This window comes from Sitophilus oryzae, unplaced genomic scaffold (assembly GCF_002938485.1).
Source record: "Sitophilus oryzae breed Bouriz unplaced genomic scaffold, Soryzae_2.0 scaffold_377_pilon_pilon, whole genome shotgun sequence".
Lineage (NCBI taxonomy): Eukaryota > Metazoa > Arthropoda > Insecta > Coleoptera > Curculionidae > Sitophilus > Sitophilus oryzae.
The window spans coordinates 1,233,214-1,252,083 of record NW_022146948.1 but is presented as its reverse complement, the minus strand read 5'-3'; the positions used below and the strand labels follow the sequence as shown (position 1 = coordinate 1,252,083).

The window sequence follows — 18,870 nt, the reverse complement described above, 5'->3', positions numbered from 1 at the left end:
GAAAGTTAGAGTAATAGAGGACATATTATTTATTTTCTGAAGATTAAAAAAGAAATTATCAAAGAAAAAAGGTTTTAAGAAATGAATTTTACGTCCATATGCCAAATTTCAAAAATATACCACGACTTAACATTAGAAAAAGTGTTGTTGACAAAATATTGAAAAATGTCAAAGAGAAAATATTATTTAATTAAGAATTTATGTTGAATTCCGTTGAATTCAAAAATTCTACGGCTATGTGAAAAGTTTCCTAAATATATAAGGATTTTTATGTCTAATGCTCATTATAACTTATGAGCTATTGTTGTGTTAAGCTTGATTTTCATGCATCCGTTATACGTTGATACGTTGGTCCGACGGTGCTCTGATTGGTCATAGCGTTTTCGCGCCACTTTTCAACCGTAAATATTTTACTGCAGCCCGCCAACGGACCCGTTCATACGATAACGGACGTTTTGACACTTTTTTGACAAATTTAATCTAACCTTAATAAAAATATAAGTAAAATAGCAAAATCGTTATGGAAACGAAAATATAAAACGACACCAACGTATATCCGATAAACGGAGGCATGAAAATGCAATATATTTAAAAACTGCGTTATTTTCTAACCACTCAAAGTCTTTAAATTCTACTAATAAAATTAATATCGTATCAACGTATCGTGTTTTGGTGTATTGTGGTGATTTAATGTTTTATTTAGTTTTGTTTTAATGAAATACTATTTTTTTAAATTCTATTTTAAAATATATTTTACATAACCATGTTAGATAAAATTTTATTTATTATTAAATCGATTAAAAGATATTTTATTAAACACATCTGACATAATTATATCATATGATATGGTTGATGTATCATTACAATTTATTCATTGAAAATTAGAAAGTGAAAAACAAAAAAAAAACTATTAAAAAATTAATGTTTTATATAAAAATAAATAAGTCTAACTTGGAAAAAACGATTAAATAAATAATGATTTAAAATAAAATATAATTTGAAACAAAAATAAACTGAAAATAATAAATTTTTTATATTTAATTAGAAAAAACAACTAAATTATTGATAAAAAATACGTAAATTAAGTTATAAACCTTTTCTGTAATATGAAATTTGTAAAAACTAGGCTATACATTATTCAATGATAACTATTTCTTACTTTGAATATGTATTGCGACCGGAAGAAATACTTTTTTGATCACCAAATGTCGATGTCGACACACTCATCGTTTATCGACTAAAATATTTTTGCAGCTCCAGTAATCAAACGCCCCTATAAAATGTACGAATTGATAATACATTCGTTCCCACACATTCATTTTCAAAGATAACGCAGGATTAGAAGAAATAAGATGATAAGAACGATGAGAAAACAATATTTTTGCCAAAAATACCTATATATTTTTAATGCAAGAATGTAAAATACGTAAGGTCAAATAGTTTTATTGTGTTGTATACAAGGTGACAATTTTTAACTGTCACATAATAATGAATAAAGGTCGAATATTCATTTTTACTATCACAAAATTTGTGTGTAAAAACAAAATAATTATATGACATAATTATTTTACTATTAAAATCTAGTGATGGGTTGTTATTTAACTATCTGTTATTTTATAACAATTATTTATAAATAACATAACGCAACCGTTACTACTTCTAAAAAATAACAGATATAAAATAACGACACGTAGAGATCGGCCGCTCGTGAAACAAAAAACGAAGTCGGCGCTCTGCATCACCACGAAATTCTATGCTGCTCGAAGCAATTCCAAAAAACAACTAGTATGGATGGAAAACATGTTATTTCGTCAACCATCGATACAGGCGGCGAGACAACGGACAACGGAGTAGGCAAAGCGCTACGGCGAACGTAGCTGCTTCGGTCGATACCGTCGATGGTCGTATTTACAACAGCTTAAAAATAATAGGATATAAAAGAAGCAGGTTTTTTGAAACAGTTGCGGGCATAACGCCTGGCGGTGGAGATAACAGGAGTGGGAAAGGAACGCTGCTGCATCGGTCGATTGTCGATGGAGGCTCGCAACGAGTTGGAGAAGCAGTCATTTTAGATATGTTGTTTTTCAACCTGTTACGAGCATAACAGGGCGGCGGTCGAGATAATCGGTGTGGGAAAGGAACGCTGCTGCATCGGTCGATTGTCGATGGAGGTTCGAAACAGGTTGGGGAATAACGCCATCAGTTGTTTTAGATACATTCTGTTTCAACCTGTTACGAGCATAACGGACGGAGATCGAGATATTATGGCGCTGTATGTTTCAGTACTTACTTATTAAGTTTCAATATTTAGGTATTTATTTATTCTGAAAAATTTTCAGAATAATATTTTAAGATTTTTTTAAAAATGTATACAGGGTGTTTTGAAAAATCTGGTCATTGATTAATCACGATCCTGCTTAAAGCCCTTGACGTAAAAAGCTGATTTTTGGAAAACGGATTGACTTTAGTGTGTAGAGGTTCGATAAGAAGGGATTTTTCGAAACTCGAATTCTAAGGGGGTGAAACTACTCTCAAATATTAGAATATTTTTTATTTAAAAACCGGTGAGTTTTTCAGAAAAACTCTTAAAACACGTATATTTTATTATGTTGTTTTACATATTTTAAGATTTTTTAAAAATATATACAGGGTGATTCATAAAATATGACCATTGAGTAATCACTATTCTGTTTAAACTGCTGGACGTTTAAAGCTGATTTTTTGCAAACGGATTGACTGTGCGGTTGAGGTTCGATAAGGAGGGGTTTCTCGAATCTCAAATTCCAACAGGGTGAAAACGCCCCTCAAATATTTCAATATTTGTTATTTAAAAAACGGTTAGTCTTTCGGGAAAACGCCTGGACACGCATAATTTATTTTGTTTTTTTTACATATTTTGAATTTTTTTAAAAAATCAAACAGGGTGTTCCAAAAAGTTGAGTAATTGATTAACCACGATTCTGCTTAAACTGCTCGACGTTAGAAAACTTATTTTTGGCAAATGTGAGAAAATTTTATCCAGTTTGTATGTTAATGGAAATTCTTGTTTTGCTTTATCATCACCATTAGAAATTATTAATTCGACGCGAACGAAGTCGCAGGTACACGCTAGTTTAAGTGAAAAATTAATTCGAACTCTAGTGTGTAGTTGGTTTAACTAAAATAGAAGAATATACTACACATTTTCTTATATTGCTATTTTTTGACCGCAAATGGTAAAATCATAACTAAGAGCTTCTCGCCCGTCGAGTGAGATGCACCCTGTACACTGCTACGCAATTCAGGATCTACGCGGATCGAGGGGCAGGGCGTAGGTAGATCGCAATGTGTAGGTATAGACGAGTGGCGGAATTTTGGCTTTTTATATCGCAATTTGTAAACAGCGCTTATTTGTAAACAACTACCGTTTTTAGAGAGGTATTTTAGATAACAATCGATATTTAGAAATGTTTTGACACCCTGGAAATACTACCACCGAGCACGTCATTGTTGCAAGTTGCAACTGCGTTAATACGCCTGGCGGTGACCGTCTCATACTCTTTCAGATATTTAGCAATAAAATAAAGAAACCTGTTATTTTTAAGCTGTTATTTTAAGCTGTTTTTTATAAATAACTATAACAGTTTCAACTGTTATCTAAAAATAACAGTTTTGCCCATCACTATTAAAATCATTTTAGTCTGTCCAACGAGAGTATTCATGCCAGTGACAGTTGAGTCTGTCATTTTATTTCACAAGTAAATTATATTTTTTATCTTTTTTTAGGAGTGTTTTTCAGGTCTTAAATAAGTGCAAATATTTTAGGGGGTTTTGACCCCATGGGGTTTGACTATGAGGTGATTTCGTGAAAAAAATTGTGTTTTTTTGTTAAATTTTTAAATATTTAGTTAAAAATTATAATATCTTGATAAAATTACAACTTAAAGTAGGGGGAGTAGATTAAATTTAGAGAAAAGACAAAAAAGAACAAAAAAAATCTTATTCCCAAAATTTAATAAAAAAAATGTATATTTTTTTCAAAATGTTAAGTAAAATACCTTTGAAAAACGCCAAAAAGAATATATTTCTTTTATCGAGATTTACAAGCACTAAAAATATTTTCACTTATTTGTTAAAAATATTTGCAGTTATACTCACCCTGTATATCAGACAACTGCCAACTTTGGCAAACTGATTTTGAAGGAGATATTATTATACCGGGTGCACCTTAAAAGTGGCTCGCTCCTATAACTTTTTTATTTTGTCAGATAAAATAACGATATTTGGTATGTTAGTATATGACATAAATTAAGATTGATTGATGTATTCAATTGTTTATGGTCACTTCCGATTTCATCGGAAATAACTACAACTTTTGATTTGTAAATGGCACCCTCGGTATTTTTTTGCTTTATTTGATAGAAAATGACACTCTGAATAGAATGACATGTCATATGTCGACTTTTGACATTTTCGCATTAAAAAAAATGTATTTTAAATTTCAATCTAGAGTGCCATGGCTGTGTTAAAAATACTAATTAGTAATTAAGGAGCCTTGAAAATATAGACTTGATCGTCTAATGTTTCTCGTGTCTTGCCCTGGCCGGTTAAAAGATGCCCAAATCGTATTTTTAATCATATCTTAATTTTCAAATGGAACGAGAGTGGCTCGTTAGCATATTTGGAAAAAGCATTTTTTAAGAATAATTTGGTACCACACACTTGATATTTCGAGTCAAATTGTCGTTATGAACCGCATATTACAATTTCAAATAAACCCTATGAGAAAATGTCAAAAATTGACATATGATATGTCATTCAGAGTTTCTATTGAATAAAGTAAAAAAAAACCGAAAGTGCCATTTAAAAATCAAAAGTTGTATTCATTTCCGGTAAAACAGGAAGTGACCAAAAACAATTGTTATTATTTACCTACAAGTCTATTTTTCCTTAATTATAAATTAGTGTTTTTAACACAGCCATGGCACTCTATATTGAAATTTAAAATACAATAAAAAACAATTGAATACGTCAATCAATTCTAATTTATGTCATATACTAACATCCCAAATTTCGTTTTTTTATCTGAAAAAATAAAAAAGTTATAAGGGTGAGCCACTTTTGAGACGCACCCGGTATAGGTACTTGCAGTTAAAAAATATCAGACATTTTTGATTTTAAAATTTTAGAGAGCTTTTGATAAGCATCAGATTTAGTTTAAAAAGAGCCATATTTCAAAAACTACTCTGCATGAATATAATTAATATGACGTTATGGTATTTTCAAAATTAAATAGAAAACTCACTGAACTAAAAAATATAGCATTACATTTTAAGATATAAAAGTTATAAAATATTTTTTGAAAATGTATGTAGCTTTGCCCGCATATCTTATAATAAAGACTGAGTGAAAATATCAAACCAAAAACTTATTATTTATTAGTTTCACTTCGAAAAGCAACCATTTGCCATCGAGAAAGGTCCGTTTACTTATAAAAGTAATATATAAAATCACACTTAACAGGACACATCCAAAAAATGGTCCAAAATACCATTTACTTTTATGTAAAATTATATGGGGAATGTCATCGATCATCATTTCCAAGCCAAATAAATGCCGTTTTTTCGATCATATGCTATAATTGTTTATTTTTGCTTTTTACATAAAATACAGATGTTTTAATCTATAAGTGTTTATTTTAGACGCGATATATTATTAAAAAAGAATCAATAAAAGTACAATGAACTCGCCAAACATGTAGTCTGAAGGTAGATTCTAATCTATAATTAGTATGTATTAATGAAATCATATTTAATGAATTAGTCAATCTTACACGATATAATTTTTTAAAAAAGATAATAAAAATTATCTGAAAAATTAAGTAAATAAAAATGGTAATTTTTTCACCTTCACTCTCAATAATTAAAAAAATCTATTTACCTGCTTCGAAGCCCATCGGAGCCCGATGATATAACTGAGTCCTGTCTTTGTTGTTCCCATTCTGATTTCGCTTCTTCTTGTACCTTCTGTTTCAATGCCAATACCCTTTTTCTTTCTTGCTCAATAACTTGCGAACCTATATTAAAAACACATACCTATACGGCTCTGGTCACTTTATTTCCGTGGTCTGTATTTTAATGCATATGACAGAGATAGTTGATACAAGCCGTTGACAGAGAGACAAAATAAAAAGCGGCATACAATGTTGCCGGTTCGTACGTGAAGTAACATATTAAACGAAGATAATATATCTAAGCTGTTTAATAATGCTTAATTTTGTTAGACAGTTGCTTGAAAGCTTGGAATAAAATATCGGCAGTCACCCTTTACAGAGAGTGTAGAAATAAATATTCTTTGGTTTGTTCTGATTAGTTCACAAATAGTGCTAGTACTGATATTTTAAGCTGTAAAGCTTCGTTCTAAAACAACGCGTCAGTGTCATGGGCTACACGCTATAGAACCAATAAAATATGTAATAAATTCTGTTCAATGTTGACTTTAGTTACTAAACTAACAACTATGATTGTTTGTTTTTGTAGTTTCGCCAGCGACACAACGTAATTCTGAGACCGAAGCTTAATAAGAATCTATTATAGCTGTAGTAAAATGAGTAACTAATTGTGGAAATTAATGATCCATCTCTAGATGCAACATTTTCGTAAACGTTTACTTATGCGGTTTGAAATGATGCAAAATCCGACAATACCGCATAGAAATGTACCAACCCAACTTTTTTCTCTTTTTAATACATTTGAAATTTCTTCAAGTTGTCTCCATCAATGTCTTACACGTTAAAATCCAGACCACGCTTCTATGGTGACAAATCTGTATATATCTTGCTTACCTTGTTGACATAGATGTAAATGTCTGTTTCTTTCAATTTCTTTGAGGCTTTCTATAGTTTTTCTACCCAATGATCCGTGACCCTCTTCAATGATAGGTGCGTCAGAAGTGACTTTACTTATTCTAACAATATCATCTTGACTGGGAAACTTTTTGGCTATAAAAAGAAAAGAACATTTAAAAAGAGAAAAAAAGTACTATTGTATACTAGTCGGAGTTATGATTTCTCCATTTATTTGATTTGGTAAAATTTTTGTATATAAAAAAGTTTTTACCGGAATTTTGAAAAATAATTATTTAAAAAAGTTGTCTTTTGTAATTTAACGCTAATATTTCAATATTTACTGTCCATTTTTGGATGTCGTCTGTTTAATCAAATTTTATATTTTCTCGCTAGATATAATATACTTTAAAAATCCACGCCATGAAATTGAAAAGTATATTTTACCCTTGTTTATATATTCTTAAAGTTGCTCAACCTCTCGACAAAATGTGCTGCCTCTGGTGAACAAATCGTGAAGCTTTAAAGGAATGAAACATGTGATTAGGGGCGGAGACAAAAATATCGATTATTTGCCGTATTTCCCTCAGAGTAATGTAATAATATAGCTCGGATTTTTGCGAACTACAATAGGGCTCAGCTGATTAAGAAATTTAAACAAAACTATTATTTCGTTGTTGATTTTGGATTGTTTTTGCTGTTATTTTAAGGATTCCAAATAATATAAAAAGATTTAAAACTCATACCTTGTAAGTAATTATCATGATACAAAGAAAACAAGGTATGATATTGCGAGGGTTGGTCACCACGTCACAGGTGATAAACGGCACTATTGGTCGGCAAGCTCCACGCGCCAATTTCAAATTTTCAGACAGATGACACATAATAAATGTGTATAAATGTGTCATAACTTTTCAAATGTCACGCTCAATGATTTTACATAACTTTAGGGGTTATGTCTTAATTCTTCCCTATTTTAGGTCTTTTTTTATTTGAACAATATGGATATATTTTTGTATGGCATATGACGGAATTTGTCGAGTATTTACAATGGTCGAATTGTATAATTACCAGCTTTTATAGCATATCTAATAGACAAAAAGTATCTGGTCGATTAGTAACCAATTGGCACAGTCCGAAAATTATCGATTTTTATTTTCTCTGTTTTTATTGGCCGCTTCAAAATTCAGAGCAACAAAAAATATTTTCTGTAGTAAAAGACTGTGAAATACGCCTCGCCATCTGGCGCTTTACATCCATAAACGTCTTAGGTTGAGCTACTTTAAAAATTCATATACAAGGATTTTACTTACCAACCACGTCATCTAAAATACATTTCTCTTGTAAAAGCTTCTCATTAAATGATTGTGACATGTTGTATTCTTGTTCTTTATGAATTTTATTATTAGCAACTATCAGTGAACAACTTAAGTCAGTTATTTTGTACAAAGGAGAATTGGACTGGTCGCTGTCAACGTCTTTCACTTTATCACTACTTTCGCTGTCACTTGACGCTTCTTCGTCGGACTCTTGGCTTGAGCATGATGAAAGTTCAGCTTCAATAATTTTTAACCTAGAAAAACAAAGATCGAAGTACTATTATTCAACTTTAGAGAAAAATAATTTTAATCAAATTAAAAAACAAAAAACAGACAATAGACTTTATTTTCTATTTTCTTATGAACAAATTTGAGCACAATTAAAGATCATCAGAAAATTATACTTCTGTAGATTCTAAACCACGAATTTTTTAATGTTAGTATCAATGAGAATCTCAAAGGTTAAAAAGAAAGATTTGTTAAAAACATCTTCTTCTTCTTACAGTGCCATACTCTATACAGAGAGTCGGCTACCTCTCGCATGTACTTCTGATGTGTGTCTTCAGTGTTTCACAAGTACATGGGACCTACAGTTTATCGCCGAATCCGAACGGCACTATTTGAGAGGCTGTACAAGGGAAATATACTCAAGGTGGTTTGCCATTGCCTTCCTTGAGGTAGCGGCTCGCTGGTCCCTCTATTTAGATAAATATTTTTATTTTGAAAATAAATAAAGTGACCGTGTTGGCTTAAGATCGAACCCAGTATCTCTCGCACCACAGATCGACCCAATACTGCTGAAGCTACGGCCGGGCACCAGCAAAAACTTCATTTGTTTATTAATATATAGAAAGTGACAAATACTTTGCGTATCTATAATAAATGTCATTTTTAGGTAATTTTCTAAAGCAATGGGAGTACAAGTAAAGCTTTATGAATGAGATCACACACGTTTAAATGCTCTATAATTGTTACTTACCTATTTCTAATTTCTTCTAATCTAACCATACATTCCATTTTCTGCTTTTGAATAGTTTTGTACTCATTAGAATGCGCCTTCGATGTCGCTTGTTTCTGATTATCCAAATCGTCAATATGTAATCTCAAATGATCAATTTTACTTGATAAATCCACAATTTCTCGTTGCAGTTCTTCTCGACTCGCTAACCAATCAGCTTCTTCTTCAAGATGATGAAATTCCAGATCCTCAAAATTCTTTCTTTCGTTATCTAGCTGTTCTTGGGCATGCAGATATTGTTCAAAAACCTGTTCATACTGAGAGCTAGTCTTATCTGAAATAAATTATTATAATATAAACAGTTTTCTAATTTTTGTTCATAAGTTTTTAAAATAATTTCATAAAAAATGTAATAATAAAAGTAGGATTTTTCAGATTTGTTATGTTATTATGAGTTATTGATACTATGGATGATAAAAGTAAAAAGAATCATTTCTTATCTTTGTTTGAAAAAGTGGTCATCTAAAGAACAGTGGCGCTGATAAGCAATAAGGGATTGAATCACGATCGAATTGAACTTAGCGGTTATAAAATGAAGTAAGTAAAAAAAGAATGGCAACGCGCGCCTTCAGAATTCGTATATTTATCTCTTTATTTTTAACATTGAATAAAAAGATTAAGGAAGGAGTATGCTATCTATGTATTCCTGCATAGTAGACGCAAGTGGGGATCAGTGACTGTTTGACAATTCATTTGACACATTTGAATATGATTTGACATTTTGTGGATTTATTTGTCTTTACTGAGCTTATTTTATGTTATTTGTTATTTATTCTACAGCTGGTAGTTGTTTAGAAGCAGTAAATCTAGAAAAAAAATTGTGTCAAAACATAAATTAATAGTGGCACTATTCCGATTTATCAAAAAAGACTGGGAGATAATTGGTTATGTAGCGTGCGGTAGATCTGGAAATAGTGAAATAACTTTTCACTAGTAAGTGACTAAATATTGTTACGGATTCCGTGGGTCCACTAATTTAAACTCACGATAAAATACTTAACGAATTTATTATCTCACTTTATACACACAATAACTAACTATTTATAAAATTCCTTCACCAAATTGTCCGATTTTCAATTTCCAAAGGCGGTATATTCAAACTTCAAACTGTCAACTGCCAAAGCGCGGGCCTTTATATACCCCCTGGCGAGTCTTTCTGGAACGTTCTAAAGAATCCTGTAATTTTCTTTTACTTTCTGGCGAATTCGCCGGGTTCCTCAATGCACGTTGCGGTTATGTAGCAGTAATGTAATATACATACAGCTGCATTTTCACTTTCATTTACCATTTAATTACTACTTTTCAAAGTAATTTAGATACGTCAATTTAACTTTTGTTAAATTTTAATTGGTTTTAATTTAAAACCTGTTTTAGTAGCGTATCTCTCTCTCTCTCTCTCGGATGTTTGTGTTATTTAACAACTATTATAACTTATCTATTTTTCACAACACTTTCAATAACCACCAACATTTATTGACAACGTAAAATAAAACAACAAATTATTGAGTCTGCCCTACATCATAATTTTACACGTTTTGAATAAAATTAGAACGGCACTGATCAACCGGAATTTAAGTCGGCCATTTTGGTGCCCATCGCGATCTAAGTTTTTTGATATGCTCCTTCGTTAATCTTTTTATTCAAAGATTTTAAATTATTTCCTGTTCTAAACATTTTTGGCGCTTCTTTCAAATGTAGAACCTTTGATACAGCAGCGTAATCTTAATTGTTCCTTCCTGGTTCCCTCTTTGATGACCTATTTTCAATACATGAATATACAGTCCTCCTTACCCCTACTCTCCATAATTGATACAGAAACAAATAAAGATTATATTATTATATCAATAAACAAAAATATATAAATTTTTAAATAAAAAAGTATGGTAAAATAAGCATACTAAACTAACTGATTTTTAACTGGCGCGGGAAACACGGTAACCGATACTAATCGTCTGTCCTCCTCACGCCCCAGTTTGGTCGCTATTTAAACGAGTGAAACAGGAGCTTAAAATTTTTCGGGATTAGACTATTAAGGTGCGTAGAAAGGGACACTTTGTTCAATTGTTCTAGTGTCTTTTATTCGTTCGGTCGTCTGAATCAAAAGTTCTGGAAGGTCATATTAGAGCGGGGCTGGTTTCCCGACAGTATTTCGTTTTGTTCAGTAAGATTTGTCTATTTACATTATTTGTCGGAGGGTATAAAGGCCGTTGCCTGTCATTTTAGTATAAAATAAATTGTTTTAGATAGTCATCTATGACAATCATCCCTTGTCAAGCTGGACAGACTAAAGTTAAACTACAAAACATTGAATATACTTACCAGTAGCCTTTATCATTTCTTCCACTTTAGCCATATTTTCCTGAGCTAATTTTAACTTTCTTTTGCATTCTTTTTGGTCTTCTTCCTGTTTTAACTGGCAATCCGTCATACTTTCTTCTATTCGTTGTGCTCTTTTCAGCAATTTTTGTTTCTTAGCTTCAAGTTTTTCCAATTCCAGTTGCTTTGACTTGAATTCGCCATTTATTAATGCTTTTTCTAATTCAATCTGCAAATAAATATAATAAGGTTAAAGAGAGTCAATCAACGTTTCAAAAAACATGTATACCTCTCTATGAAGTTCTTCTTCTTGTGTTTCAATTTCTGCCATTTGACGTTTAATTCTAGAAATCACTGTTAGAATATCTTTCTTTTCTTTCTTGAGATGCTCAATTTTTAGTTTGCTTTCCGGACTTTGAGCATTTGAATATCCTGAAACAGACTTCTGAATATAAAGGTTTAAAAATATTTAAAAATTACCTTTACTATAATCCTTCTGTGAAGTAAAACTATTTGTATCATTGGTATTATTCAAACTAACAGTGTCGTCGTCTATTTTACTGTTTGTCAGAGGTTTCTCGTTCTCTATAGATTTTCTGTTTCTTTCAACAAGCAAGTCATCTTCTAGGGGATATATAAACTTTGTCGGGGTATCTTTTCTAGGTTCCAGCTCAAGCAAATCAAAGTTTTCCTGCGTAATTTCTTTGGAATTGTGGAGATTCTGTTTTAAAACTTTTTCGGCTTCTTTCAAGAGTTTCCTTTCAGTTTCCAATATCGCAAACTTACTTTCTATGGATTCTACGTCATCTTTTAGATTACCGCTAGAAAATATTAAGACAAATAATGTAATTTACAAAATATAATAGCAATGAATTCATCTTTATAAATATACTGGGCAATCCAAATATATTTTCACAATTAAGTTGTAGTTTTTTTAGGGAAATCTTGCCTAGAATTTGTAATTTTGTAATATTTATAATATATTCCGAGTGATGTTTTGAAGCATGTATATTTATATACCTAGTCCCCAACAATAAGTAAAGTTAAAATTTGAAAAAGAAAATCTGATATAAATCTTCTTCAGAAGTGTGGGTTGCAGTATATGTATAACTTTGAAAAGTAAATGTAATAACTCATATTATAAATATTATTTACTCACCTATCCCGAGATGCAGTAACAAAAGTTTTAATCCTCGTTCTTGGACTTGAAGGATAAAATCCTCCACCACTATTCTGTATATAAACATTTTCATAAGGACTTGTACTCTCTGAGCCTTTCGTGTCGTCCCTACGCATTTCAACTACATTTTCGTATTGGATATTCTTCGTATCCGAGTTATTGTACATCACAGTAACGTTCTCGTAATTGTGATTGCTCTGCTTGAGCAGCTCATTATGTAAAACTTCTAAAGGGGATGGTGGTGGTGATGCAAATGGTGACGGAGGACCTAAGTGTCGTTTATCTCTCGGCAAGGAACCGTTTGTAATGATTCTAAAAGATATACATTAATTTTTAATGTAAAAATATTTAACATTTTATATTACCTGTTTGGAGTAGGTGGTTTACTTTTTTCAGTTTGTTGAGATTGTTTTTCATATTCGGCACACATGTTCAATATTTCTTCTAGCCTTTGTTTCTCTGCTCTCTCTGTTTCTTGTTCCTTTATTCGATCTCTTTGCGCCTAAAATTTTATTCAGTACATTATTATTATTATTATTGTAAATAATTTATTTTTAAAAAGTGTACAAACTTTTCTACACTTTTTTTATTAATTTCTATTAAAAATATGATAAAAAAAATGGTATCAAAAATAATGGTATATGTAATTTTAAATTATTAATATCTATACAATGTTCTTTATCAACAAAATGTTCAACAACGCAAGATTTATCCGGCATTCCATATTTTAACTGAGCTATATGTTCTTTAAATCTAGTTAATATTAATGATCTTTTATTTATTATCTTCTAGTTTGCCCAACATATTTCTGATTATAATCTTTACATGAAATTTCATAAATATATTTTTTTAAACTTTAGTTTCGGAGATATAAATTTAATCGGACCTTTAAAAAAATAATTTTTATTAAAAAACTATTTGAGAGAGAGTTTACCAAAAATGTTTTTTATACCTACTACTGGGTAAATTAATTTGTAGATATTGTATGACTTTTTTTGAAACTAGTTTCGGAGATATAAATTTAACCGAACCTTTTAAAAAAATAATTTTTATTCAGAAACTATTTGACACAGAGTTTACCAAAAATGTTTTTTATACCTACTACTGGGAATTTGTAGATATAGTATGACTTTTTTTGAAACTTTAATTCCGGAGATAAAAATTTAATTGGACTTTTTAAAAAAAATATTTTTTATTAAAAAACTATTTGACACAGAGTTTACCAAAAATTTTTTTATAACTACTAGGTACTGGGTAAATGGATTTGTACATATATTATGACTTTTTTTGAAACTTTAATTTCGGAAATACCTTTTTAGTGAAGGTGTTTTATCTTTAGGATTACCTAATAATTGTTGTAATTTATTTTTAGCAGTATACACAAGTTTATAATTGACATTCTTAAAAATTCTTTGTAAACCACGGGAAACTATCAAACTCCACTTGAAATGTCGAATTTTCAGCAATTGCAAAGTTATACCTACGTTTAAAGAGACCGTTCTGGCTGGGGATCGAACCCAGTACCTCTCCTCGTACAGCAGATCGATACACTACTGCTATAGTTACTGCCGGCCCCCATGACTTATTGACATGACATGATATAAACGAATATCTACATAGGTACGCAGATTTCCATACCAATGATTGACAGGCTGGTTACAAATGAACTGTACTACGGTAATACATTTTTATCGATTTTATAGTTTATAAAGCTTACCTAGCGAGAAAAGGACATTTTCGAAAACGGCATCCAAAAAATTACAGAGAAATAATCTATTTTTAAATTAAAATCACAAACCAACTGTCATTTCCAATATACAGGTTGACGCACCTCATTCGCCTCGGTTGATTATACGAAAACGGAAAGATGTAGAAACAAAATATTTTATGGGTATATGTGGGGAGGCAATGTGCACAATTTAAAATTATTTTGAAATATACAGGGTGTTTCAGAACTGAGATCCATAGCAAAGTTATATTTTTTCTTATGGAACACCCGGTATTTTATTTCATTTTTGGATTCTTGGGCCCAAAAAAGGCAGTTATTATAAGGGTTAAATATGTTTAAAATCTTTGATTTTTGAGATATTTAAAGATATTTAAATTTGCATGCTACTATAGAATAGATTATTAACACCCTGTACATTACTTTTCAAAATTAATTCTTGTGCTGAGTTTAAAGGTAAAGAAATAAACTTTACTGGAAAATGTAATTACTTCATTAAATTTATACAGGGCTATCAAAAATTGCTGATCTATTTTAAGGATTTACTTTATGTAAAAACTTCGTTATTTCAAATGCAACACCCTGTATTTTTTTTAAATAATCCGAAACAGATTCAAATGCTCTTTCAAAGTGTATTAGGGTTTCCTATACCTATCTAGCTGAGATTTTGAATAAAAAGCGATTTTAAATAAAATTGCAATCGAGATGGCTACTTTCTAATAGCCATGGCAACTTTCTAGTGACAGTTAGTAACTATTTTCAAAGTCGAGATTACTTTATGGACATTATTATTTATAATTTACAACAGTTTACTTAGATTTACCTATAATAGTTTAATAAATAAGTATTCATTATTTTATCAAGAAAAATAAAGCAATATCTGCTGGCGGAACGAATGGATATGTTTCTAATGATTTTATTTTGTTAGGAAAATTGCTTCTTGACCTCAAGAGCTTATGCTCAAAGGTATCCAAAAATAGGAATCTTCCTGATAAGCGTTCCTTTGAAAAACTACATGCTCTATTTGAGAGCAGCTCAGAGTTACCAGAGCTGGTAATGTGGTTTATAAAAAACCTGTTAGAGGCAGAAACCTGTCGTTGGAAGTGAATAAAATGAATTTGCCGTAATTATCTCTTTTATAGAAATCGAAGAACTACTTCTTCGTTTTTCTTGATAGAATAATAAATACATATTTAATAAATATTATTTATTAAACTATTGTAGGTAAATTAAGTAAAAGTAAACTGGTATAAATTTAAATAAATACATAAACTAATTTCGATTTTGAAAATAGCTACTAACTGTCAACAAAAAACCTGCCATGATGACACTAGCTCTTTTGGTTGCGATTTTATTGAAAAATTGCTCTTTATTCAAAATCTGAGCTAGATAGGTATAGGAAACTCTAATATAGTTTGAAAGAGCATTTGAATCTGCTTCAATTTATTATAAAAATACAGGGTGTTGTATTTGAAATAACGAGGTTTTTATGTAAAATAAATCCTTAAATTAAATCAGCAATTTTTGATACCCCTGTATAAATTTAAGGAAGTAACACTTTCCAGTAAAGTTTATTTCTTTACCTTTAAACTCAGCACAAGAATTAATTCTGAAAAGTAATGTACAGGGTGTTAATAATCTATTCTATAGTAGCATGCAAATTTAAATATCTTTAAATATCTCAAAAACCAAAGATTTTAAACATATTTAATCCTTATAATAAATGCCTTTTTTGGGCCCACGAGTTCAAAAATGAAATAAAATACCGGGTGTTCCATAAGAAAAAATATAACTTTGGTATGGATCTTAGTTCTGAAACACCCTGTATATTTCAAAATAATTTTAAATTGTGCATATTGTCTCCCCACATATACCCATAAAATATTTTGTTTCTACACCTTTTCGTTTTCGTATAATCAACCGAGGCGAAGGAGGTGCGCCACCCTGTATACCCTCTCGTTGGACATATTATACACATCTTTAAAAAATAATAGTGATATTTGTGTTAAATATTTGACTTAATATTATGCTGTTAACTTTACTAGTTAAAACGTATTTTATTTCATTATGTTGTGTTTCAAAACTTGAGCAAAATATGGTGAAAAATCCCAGATTGTATTAAAAGGTCAAAATTAAAACAAATCTAATATACCAAATGATGGGAAAACGGTTTGAAACGACAATCGATGGCTTTCATTATATAATTTTATATATAAAATGGTATCGATCTTGATTTCCAAACCATTTTTGACACTGTATGATTATCGTGTTAATGAAAAATCTCTTAACTACCAACTGAAATACAAATTTGTCGTTAAAAAATTAAAGTATTTTTCAAATAAATGGGAAGAGCAAAAATAGCTTGCCTTGTTTTATTTTGAAAACAAAAAAGATATATTTTGTGAAAATTTATTCAAAACTTCCACAGAATAGTTTCGCTGGACATAAAAACCCTACTTATTAAATAGAGCCACACCTTGCTTAAATAATGTTTTCACTTACAAGAATAGATGAGTTATATCAGGTTTTAAATTCTTAGTAAAATAATATATCAATTTTTGTATATTAAAGATATATTTGTAAAAATAACTAGGTAACCCTGTTTATATTTTCTGTTTAAATTAATACTATAAAAATACTCGACTACTGTGAATTTATATGAATATTATATAAAATATTATAAGGATACTATAGAATCTCTAGATGCATTATTTATTAAGAGAAAAACATAAAGTTAAATAGGCTTTGCTTACCTCTCTACATTCTAATTAAGTCACCTTAAAAATTATAAACTTATCACTATTACTCACACCTGATTAATTTTATGTTTATTAATGAAGTAATACTTTTTAAGGCTAGAGTTTAATATAAAAAAAAATAAAAAAATATATAGATACGTACGTATCTATATATTTTATACATTTACTTTGATGGTAGTATACATACGGTGCTATAGCATTTTTTAATAAAAGTGGAATTGTTGTCAATAACAATTTACGATAAGATAAGAAACATGGCTGAAAAAGTGGGTTATTTATGCTTCTAGCTAGTTGTCTATTCTCAAATAGAGGTATTTTTAAATTCATGTTATTGTTGTTTCGGCTACTAGGAACTAAATGTTTAAGTTAAATTTAGTTAGAACTGTTCTGATGTTTTGGTAAGTGTCGTTAGTACGATAACAGGGAGCATTGTTTCGTTGTTACAAATAACTTGAATGGAAATGTTAAATATGCCTTAAGCAAACAAATAATAATAAATATGTGTATACATTCCCAGAAACAAATACAGTGGAGTTAATTTTCTTTCTGAATGTTGTTGATTTTTTTATTTTTATTTCATTTCCAACCTTTAGTGTACAGGGTGTCCCATTTGCGTGTGTCCTACAGAGTTTCTCGTTTATGAGTAGAGGTAAAAAGATGCGGCTTTCAGATTACGTGCTACTTTCTTTTATAAAACTAAAGATGCTATACACCGATTTGTCCTAGTCCTCTCAGTTCGTGAAATACAGGGCGAATTTAAAAATTTTGCATTTTTCGATCCCCTTCGAATCTCGATTTTAGTCGATAGAGTAAGTGGTTGCCGGAGGGAGTGTTGCCAGAACTATTAATTAATCCGTAGATTTACGGATTTTGGGTACAGTACGTTAATAATACGTATTTTGTATGTGTCCATTTGCGTGTGTCCTACAGAGTTTCTCGTTTATGAGTAGAGGTAAAAAGATACGGCTTTCAGATCACGTGCTACTTTCTTTTATAAAACTAAAGATGCTATACACCGATTTGTCCTAGTCCTCTCAGTTCGTGAAATACAGGGCGAATTTGAAAATTTTGCATTTTTCGATCCCCTTCGAATCTCGATTTTAGTCGATAGAGTAAGTGGTTGCCGGAGGGAGTGTTGCCAGAACTATTAATTAATCCGTAGATTTACGGATTTTGGGTACAGTACGTTAATAATACTTATTTTGTATGTGTCCATTTGCGTGTGTCCTACAGAGTTTCTCGTTTATGAGTAGAGGTAAAAAGATACGGCTTTCAGATCACGTGCTACTTTCTTTTATAAAACTAAAGATGCTATACACCGATTTGTCCTAGTCTTCTCAGTTCGTGAAATACAGGGCGAATTTGAAAATTTTGCATTTTTTGACCCCCTTCGAATCTCGATTTTAGTCGATAGAGTGAGTGATTGCCGGAGGGAGTGTTGCCAGAACTATTAATTAATCCGTAGATTTACGGATTTTGGGTACAGTACGTTAATAATACGGATTTTGTATCATTAAACAATTTAATATTATATGATTAAACAAAGAACGGGGTCAGAGTTGGCTTGGAAATGAAGATCGATGTTTTTTTTCATATGTAAAATATTATGGTAAATGTTAATAATCGTCATTTCCAAGCCAACTAAGCGACCTTTTTTTCGATGACACGACATATTATTTCGTACGTATAAAAGAATTTTTATTTTTGTTGTTTAAGTATTCTATGTTTA

The 18,870-nt window shown here is 30.6% G+C and overlaps 1 protein-coding gene across 1 annotated transcript in view; it reads right to left on the bottom strand.

Moving 5' to 3' along the window:
- LOC115885228 (pleckstrin homology-like domain family B member 1) overlaps positions 1-18,870 on the bottom strand; it is a 185,547-nt gene that overhangs the window by 38,950 nt on the left and 127,727 nt on the right. The window contains exons 9-17 of the mRNA XM_030904064.1: positions 13,022-13,158; positions 12,636-12,968; positions 11,957-12,297; positions 11,766-11,908; positions 11,480-11,705; positions 9,122-9,434; positions 8,137-8,396; positions 6,824-6,979; positions 5,920-6,055 (exon numbers count right to left, since the gene is read on the bottom strand). Of these exons, the coding sequence (XP_030759924.1) occupies positions 5,920-6,055; positions 6,824-6,979; positions 8,137-8,396; positions 9,122-9,434; positions 11,480-11,705; positions 11,766-11,908; positions 11,957-12,297; positions 12,636-12,968; positions 13,022-13,158 (2,045 nt within the window). The remainder of the gene's footprint in view (positions 1-5,919; positions 6,056-6,823; positions 6,980-8,136; positions 8,397-9,121; positions 9,435-11,479; positions 11,706-11,765; positions 11,909-11,956; positions 12,298-12,635; positions 12,969-13,021; positions 13,159-18,870) is intronic.